General features: G+C 41.7%; 1 protein-coding gene across 1 annotated transcript in view; it reads right to left on the reverse strand.

Annotated features, from left to right (window-relative positions):
• DNM1L (dynamin 1L) overlaps window positions 1–8954 on the reverse strand; it is a 39184-nt gene extending 30230 nt beyond the window's left edge. Inside the window, 1 exon segment of the mRNA XM_086611191.1 lies at window positions 8740–8954. Coding sequence (XP_086467317.1) covers window positions 8740–8841 — 102 coding nt within the window. The 5' untranslated portion in view covers window positions 8842–8954.
• Window positions 8955–9143: the final 189 nt, after the last annotated feature.

Genomic DNA, 9143 nt, shown 5'->3' on the forward strand with positions numbered 1-9143 from the left:
AATGCCTCCTTAGAAAGACGAAACATGCTAAAGGTTCATCAGCTGCGTTGGGAAAAAAACCCAAACAATACTACCAGAGTTTTGTTCATTAAAAATATTTTTAACATCACTTGAACAAGATTTCTTATACATGGGTAGAATGATCACTCAGTCTCAAAGGGCTGGAGGTGAGTCTTAGATGAAGTGGCTTCTCCTGAACATATAATTCAAGTAGAGAAGGGACAGTAATAAACAGCTGAAGTCCTTTCCAAGAACTTCATCAAGACAGGAAACCAAAATCCATCGGACAGTTTGCTGCATACTACTACTCATTGTTTCATCATTCCAAAAGAGCAGTATTGCAGGAAGCTGAGATGGGCACACACCAAACTGTGTATGGAACTAAAACACGATGTCTTACACCACTCCCACAGTTATCTTTGGATGTAGAAGGAACGATCTGGATCCTTTGCAAATGTGAAGTCATACATTAGAAGAGACACTGCAGTACTCCACACATCAGGAAATTTGTTTCAAATTGCATTACGTTCCCTTATTAAAGCAACCTGTTCTTGGAACACAACACAGTATCTAATGACGCACTCCTTAATCTGGGCCTCATACACATCCATTACCAAGAACTGTCTGGGAACATGGTAAGGAAAACAGTAAACACAAAGCTCATCTTTTTCTGCCAGTGGGGGAAAGCGAGCGATATGGGTCTGCTCCAAATACAAACTCAGTTCAGCCAGGCCTTCACAGAACAGATGTTGACAGAGACTGATACTGACGACCAAAGGTACTCCAGAATTTTTCAGAGTAAGTCTGCAGCAGCATCACGCTTGTTTTGTCATCTCGTTGAAATGCTCACCACGACTTTAAGCACAGACTGAAATCCATAAACTCATTTAATGACAGGTCCAGAAAAGCATTAACAAATTCTAACCTTTTGTGGTAGATCAGTCAGGTTCTCCTCTGAATCCTAATCCCTGATCCTAATTTGAAATATAATTAAGTTGTGATATTCAGAGAAACTTTATATAGATTGCTCAGATAAAAAAAAAAGGGAAAAAGGACAAATACAGGAACACTTTGCTGTCTGCTGCTCCTTCAACCACTGTGTCAAGCTTCAATTGCTGAGTGTTCAACGCTCTGCTCTGTTAACCATCATCAGGCTCACAGACAAACACCTGAGTTTGATGGATGGTAAAGCCATTTTCTCAGAAGTGCTAAGATAAGCAAAGATGATGCACGCAGGGGCTTAAATACTTAATTTCAAATACACACTGACAGTATACATGATGTAAATCTAATTAACTTTCTCACTGCCTCTTTAACAGTTATATTTTCATCATTGTCAACATCATCTTCAGGTTAATCTAAAACAATCAAGGATGAAGGACAGAGTAACAGGGAAACCATCGTGCACTTACTCTCACGAATTAAAAAGCTGAAATCTGTAAGAACTGTCATCCATTCCAAAAAGCCAGCATCTCTACTCTCTAACAGTGCTAATGATCTTGCTTCAGCCTCCCTATCCTTCATTTCTTCCTTCCTTGTCCCTGTCAACTCTGTGCACTTAAGTATCAAAAGGCATTTGCTCCCATCCATTATAGTAATTCTTACAAGAAAATGTGGTTGTCAACCTGCTGTATTACTAACCACATTTTTCAGGAGTTCAGAAGCAGCAGACAGCAGTGCACGACTTTATAATTGTCCAGCTTCATCAACAGCAAGAAATGCTACTTTCAAAAACACTTCAGGGTTGTTGACAAGTCAAATGGAAGAGACTCTGTATCAAAAATTTTGAAGTAATGCTATGAACAACCGTTTGCATTCATCCCAAACCTTTACCTCGCTGGCTTTCTTATTCTTTTTCTAAGTCCTCATTAGCATCCTTAATTTTAGAAGACTCGTGCCCTATAGCCAACAGCATGCAAAGATGCCTTCATCCATAGGAATATTATCCAGACAGGTGCTTTAAAAAGGAGTTCTCTGCAGTAGCTATCCTGGAAGCGTTCAACATGCTATAACTAAAGAGCAGCAAGGTTTCTTTCTTTCCTTGTTTCACAAACATGAATTATTCTGAAATAAAAGGACAGTACACATGCAATTCCAGAGCAGTTCCCTTGTGGTTGGAATAGCTATTGTGGCAAAATTTTCCTATGTGAACTAGACGCACACCAAGCTAGGCTGGTTCTAACCATCCAACAAATTTAAAACCGTATTTACTAATCAGAAGAGCATTTTGAAGTTCTAAGCAGGCCCAATGAATTATTTTAAGACATTCTTTGAAACAAAATTATACTTCTAGAATGATGCAGAAGAGCCAACAGGCTGTTCCTAACTTGATAAAGGAGTGAAACCAGCATAGTGCCCTGCAGGCTGTTGCAAAATACATATTCTCCATGAAAGATCTTGTCTGGATTACAAGACTGTTGCTCCTGCAGGCCATTCCCTATTCACTTGATAGAGAGATTTCCTGACCAGTCAGGAAGAAACTGGAATCCACAGGAACTCCTTCTACAAAAGACAACTTATGTACAAGTAGTAAGGTAAGTCAGAATTTGCACAGCTCAGTCCAGATTCTTCAGGAATCCTGTATTTATCCCATATCTAAATGTAGATACATGCCAAACAACAGCAAAGAGATAAGAGATTTGCAGATATATTCTTTCTCAATACATCAATTCCCAATGTCTTCCAATACTTCACTTAAACATACCTCATGTAACTAGAAACGAGTACAGAACTTCTCTAAGTTAGTTCACAGAACTGTGGTATTTGAAGATCCACATTTCAAAGCCATATAGACTGACCTTATATAGTACTGCTAATACTGCTATATTAATTACTTTTTCAGTAAAATGAATCAAAACAAAGGCAATTTGTAAGTTCAAACTAAAAAAGTTCTAAACAACAGAGATTAAAAAAAAAATAAAATTTAAGAGAAAGTCAGTCAACCTTCTGGCTACTATATGAACAAATTTTTTCCAAGAACTACACAGCAATTTTCTCTCCAGATTCTGAAACACACTTGCCAGGGCTTTCTGCCTTAATACCCTTCCCTTCATTTTCCTGAAAACGTGTTTCTTTTGCACTGTCCCCTGTGGAAAAGACGTAAGATCCATCTGTTCTAAGTCAAATACAGGTTTTCCAAGAAAAACAATTGCCAATCAGAAAACGAACAGGAACCCTGGCAGTAAGTATATAAAACTAGAGGGGGGGAAAAAAACAAACCACCACCACTTAACTCACATCCCTCTACAATTGTGTATTCTCCCCACTTTTCCAAAATAACTAGGCATTTGCAAACAATAAAATTAATACCTTCATTTAAAAGATTTTTAATATTGCTTTCATATTAAACGCAGGATGAAGAGATTACAGTTACTAGACCTATAATTTTGTTTTAATTCGTATAAAATCTGCACATAGACACAGTGAAAATGCCATCCTTCCAATCATAGAAGCCTTCACGACCTAGAAAGTACAGCTGTTCAGGAGCTCACAGAAAAGAAATAGCACACCAAATATTGTTTGCACTATCTAACTTTTGCAGTAAAATTTATATTATGTCTGGTAAACATAAACAGCTAATTAACGTCAGCTTCACTTTGCTGCTTGTCTGAAACAGACACCAGAACAGTCGGGGAATGATTTAACAGGAAGAAGCGAAGGCAAAAAGGCAGACAGTTATACCCAAAATCCAATACAGTCAATGTCAGATAGAAAAACAAAAAAACAAACCAGGATGTTTGCAAAACATTTAGGAGAAAAAACAAACTCTCCCCAGCCAGTGTAGCCAGCACTGAAGCCACGCTCCAGTTACATCCCCTTCTACAAGTGTGGATAGAAATGTCTTTTTGCATCTGCTCAAAAATCCCAGGAAAGATCACTGGACAAAAAAAAAAACAAAACCAAAAAACAAACACACCACAAACCACAAAAAAAACACCAAACCACAACAGCAACAAAAAAAAAAAAAAACAACAACTACAAAACAAAACACTACAAGACAGGAGGGAGGAAGACATTCCTGAGTTGAGCTTGGCATGGGGTTTTCCTGATTGCTTCGTACGAGATGGACTTTCCTTCATCTAAAACTGGCTTTCAGCCAACACAATGTAGGATACATTGAATAAACTGATTAAGCTAAAGGGGTTTACATTTCTGTTCCCCTGACCTGCCTGACAGTTCTCTAGAGCATCTGAAGTTTAAGACCACAATGCCGGTCTCTCTCAAACAAGATGCTTTGATATAGCATCCACTGGATTCTACTCCTCATTCCACGAGCCAGGACCATATATTAACTTCCCATGGCTGTCAACTTCTTAACAGGCAAATAATTATCCTAACTGTTTAGCCTAACAGAATATACAGCTATACATACTCAAATGCTCAGGCTATTCGTTATCTCAGATCAAGAAACCTTACCCCGGGGCAATGAAAATTGGTTTAGAGTTGAAATATCAAACATGATACTTACTCCTAACAGCAAAAAGAGAAATAAATGTATTGCCAATTGTAGAGGCTAATGGCACAGCTCTTTTGGAAGGAAACATCCAGCAAAACAGAACAGTCCATGTTAAATACTGTAAACTACACCTCCCCATGTAAAGTCCCAAAATAGCACTAACTGAAGACTGAGCAAAAGTACTACACAAACGTACACCTGAAAGGTCATTTAAAAATCTCACTGTCAGTTTCATGAGTTGCCAGATCAATTTCACCATGATGCCTCTACTAGAATCAATACTACAAAGTGTAAATAAACACCACAACTTGTTTATATAATGTCAGTATTGGAAGTACTTTGCTATAAAATTGACACTAAGTCAACGACTTCTAAAAACCCAAAGCAGATTCGAGAACTAATGACCTGAAAAAAAATAATGGCCATTTATTTTTACACATCTCTAGGTAGAACTTTTGTTGTTCATTTTTTTTTAAATTTATTCTAAAACTCATGCCCATTTTCATAGCGTAGGCATTTCATTTTTGTGATAGCATCTCTGTGCCCTTAAGATATAAAAGGCCATAATTAACTAAACTTTTTTTCTTCCTCTTGCCTCCTTTTATTACAGTTTTAATGTGTTTGGTTGAGGCACTTCAGTACCATCTTGCTATCCCTTACAAGTACAGACCACAAATATTGAATAAATATTGTTTACATAGTATTCCCAGCCTGGACTGTTTTTTTTTTTTTTGCGCTTCAGTAACACAGTTCTAAAAAGAGAACACCTATCTGAGAATGGCAAAAAATCCTTGAAATAGTGATGGAAAGTTGGCAGTCTGAGGGCGGCCTCTGAGTTCTATCAGCAGCAGAGTCTTCAATTTTCTTAACAGATTGTGTACTAGGATACAGAAATAACTTGCACGGTATTTATGAGGAGAATGAGAAGGAATTCTCATATGACTGAGTCACAGGAACACCATTAGAAGAAAGGTGAGAGGCTGTCTAAACACCTAAACTTTACAGAGAAATATTTTGTAATTAGTACCAAAACCCATCTAGAAAGAAAAAAAAATTAGTACACTTCAATTGCTCAGAACATAAAGAAGGTAAGAAATGAATCTCAAAACAACCAGAGGAGGGGCAAAGGGGACATGGGAAACAAAAAACATTCAAAGCTAAATTAAGGATTATAAGCAGTTTCTAGCTCTCCATACTCTAGAAAAGAAAGCATTAACTTGATGTACAGGAGCAGAAATAAATGAGAAGAACTGAAGAAAGACACAAGCACAAAACAATAAATGGGTAGAGAAGAGATACAGAAGACAGGTGAGAAAAACAAAAAGCATTTTTCTCCTTCTTGCTGAATATGTAAAAGGTCATTTAAGAAAAACAATAGGCAAACTGGAAGGAATAAAAAAAAAACACAAATCAATTAACAGAAATTAACAGATAGTCACAGAATTCTTAACTGGTAGCATTTGTTTCCTATAAAGAAAAACGGAGGTGCAAAATTCCAAATTGTTTGTGAACATCATTCCAAGAAGAAAAAGTAAAGACCGTATATGCCAGTAGGCTACAAACCAAACAACTGTGTGGACAAACATAAAGGCCACATATCACTTAACCAAAAATATCTCAAGAAACGAGATTGTTTCAAGGCATACATGAAAAAAACACGGAAGCAAGATACCAGCAGCAAAACTATCAGTTCTAAGGCCATGTTTGAGACATCTCCAGAAATCCAGTCTACAATAAACTAACTTCAAATGAATAAAATAATTACATTTCATTTAAATTATTTCAAGAATAATTGCATAAAATAACCATCTACAGAATTACCATGTCAGTAAAGACAACTATTTCTTCCAAGAACCCTGACTAAAAACAAAACGAAGAAATAAGATACAACTTGCTAGACATTTCGCTATATTTTTTCCTGGTGCCAGTAAAGACCTTTGCTTTGCTGTGCTAAGATATATCACACTAATTCAAGAGTTTTTATGAATATACTGAATTCAGCACTGAATGTATCTCAATAGTGAGGGGTAGACTACTGAAGTCATACGCATGTCAACAGCGTCTTAACTCTCAGCATCTACTGTACACACAAAAAGTTAACTAGGACAAACTTGTTTAAAAGGATGATAATTAAAAATAAAATGCCACAAAGTGAAACAGAAAAAAATACTTCATTAATTTTACACAGAAAAATGCCATGCCTCTGCCTTGCACCTTCTGTTGCAAAAATAAATCAAAAAAAAACCAAAAACACACCCAAACCAAAAAACAGCTTGCTTGTATGATTTTTAATGTAAAGGAGTTTAAATATTTTCATAAACTGATGGACTCCTGTCAGCTACAAAAACATCAAGTACTGTATATAGCTTACCAGTGCAATGTCTCTACCACTCAAGTATTTCAGATATGTTTTATAAAGTGGCTGATATAAAGTCAATGAATCTATCTGATTTATACTGGTAAAACAGAATGACAACTGGTTGCCTCACAACCAGCTCAACACTATAGCTGGCTTTAGGCAAACCTATTCCACGCTTCAGCAGTGTGCAAGCTTTAAACATAGGGCTCACGAGTTATAGGTCATATAATGAAATTCCTGACTACAGAGTAGTTTGCACTGCTGTCTTAGGTAGGCATGTTATTGCCAAGTAACATCACACATTCAGTAAACACTCTCAATTTCACTGAAACAGAGATCCATTAACTTCGAGTCTTAGTTGTGTTTAACATTTCATTTCCAATTCTCTTACGACTGCTGCAGTTCTGGTCACCACACATTTCACTGTCAAAAGTTTTGCTGAAGAACCGCATCCCATTTGAATAGACCTGAAAGAGTATGGAGCTACCTTCGAGTCCAGCAGCAGCATTATCGAGCTGTCACTCCTACAGTCAGCCAAACTGGCTTGCCACTCACCTTCATAGAATCATAGAATGGTTAGAGTTGGAAGGGACCTCAAAGATCATCTAGTTCCAACCCCCCTGCCATGAGCAGGGAAACCCTCCACTACACCAGGTTGCCCAAAGCCTCATCCAACCTGGCCTTCAACACTTCCAGGAATGGGGCATCCACAACTTCTCTGGGCAACCTATTCCAGTGCCTCACCACCCTCTGAGTGAAAAATTTCTTCCTTATATCTAATCTAAATCTACCCTCTTTCAGTTTAAAGACATTGCCCCTTGTCCTGTCACTAAACGCCCTGGTAAAAAGTCCCTCTCCAGCTTTCCTGTAGGCCCCCTTTAAGTACTGGAAAGCTGCTACAAGATCACCCCGGAGCCTTCACTTCTCCAGGCTGAACAGCCACAACTCTCTCAGCCTCTCTTCATAGCAGAGGTGTTCCAGCCTTCGGATCATCTTTGTGGCCCTCCTCTGGACCCGCTCCAGCAGCTCCATGTCCTTCTTGTGTTGGGGACTCCAGAGCTGAACACAGCATTTCAGGTGGGGCCTCACAAGAGCAGAGTAGAGGGGCAGAATCACCTCCCTCGACCTGCTGGCCACATGTCTTTTGATACAGCCCAGGATACGATTTGCTTTCTGGGCTGCCAGCGCACATTGCCAGCTCATGTTGAGCTTCTCATCCACCAGCACTCCCAAGTCCTTTTCATCAGGGCTGCTCTCAATCCATTCTCCACCCAGCCTGTACTTGTGCTTGGGATTGCCCGGACCCACGTGCAGGACCTTGCACTTGGCCTTGCACTTCATTCCCCACCATCAGCTCAGACAAAGAGGTCCAAACGCCAGAAGAACTCGCAGCAAGGCAAAACGATCCACGCCTGCAAGATGTCCTTCCGCTACCACATCCCTTTTACTCAGCCCTCACTTCAGGGCTGCTGTCAGAGAAAGGAAGCCACTGACTGGCGATGGCCGTCAAGCCGAAGTACAGGGCCGGCAGTGCGGGAGAACGACGCGGAGCTACGGGAAAGGGGCGGCAGGCCCTGCCGGCAGCTCTCGAGAGCTCCTCGGCCGCTCAAACCGCTACCGAGAAGCGCGGAGGGAGGGCGGTGGAAGAGGAACTCCTGTTACAAACAGGGAGGAGGCAGAGGAGCCCGGGGAGGGAACATGGGGGACGCGGGCAGCCGAGGGCGGCCGGGACGGGCGTTCGCCCGTCCCGGCCGCCCTCGGCTGCCCGCGTCCCCCCGTGCCCTTGGCGAAAGGCGACGGCGGGTCAGCAGAAACCGGAGGCCCGACAGACGCCTCGACTTTGCCCTCAGGGCGGTAGCGGCCCGCGCCGCCCGCCCGCCCGCTAGCCCACCCTGCCCTGTCCCGCCCCCACGCCTCGCCTCACCTGCGTACCCACCACCACGATCTGCGGCAGCTGGATGATGTCGGCCCCCACCGTGTTGAAGACATCTTGCAGCTTGTTGATGACGGGGATCAGCGCCTCCATAGCGGCGGAAGAAGGGCAAAAGGGGCCGGGGGGGGAAGAAGGAGACGTCGGCGATGAATGGGCGCGACGGGGCAACGGCTCCCGTCAGCCGCCCCCTCCGCCTACCGCCATTGGCGCCGGCCCCCGCGCACGGCGCGGCTGCTCCCCAGCAGCCTCTGCGCGCACGGCGCGCGCAGCGCCGGCGCCGCAGGGCGTCATGGGAGTTGTAGTGCGGAGAGAGGTCCCGGGGCGGGCGGGCGCGGAAAGAATCATAGAATGGCATAGGCTGGACGGGACCTCAGAGATCATCTAATCCAACCTCC

Source organism: Tauraco erythrolophus, chromosome 4, assembly GCF_009769465.1.
Source record: "Tauraco erythrolophus isolate bTauEry1 chromosome 4, bTauEry1.pri, whole genome shotgun sequence".
Taxonomy (NCBI): domain Eukaryota; kingdom Metazoa; phylum Chordata; class Aves; order Musophagiformes; family Musophagidae; genus Tauraco; species Tauraco erythrolophus.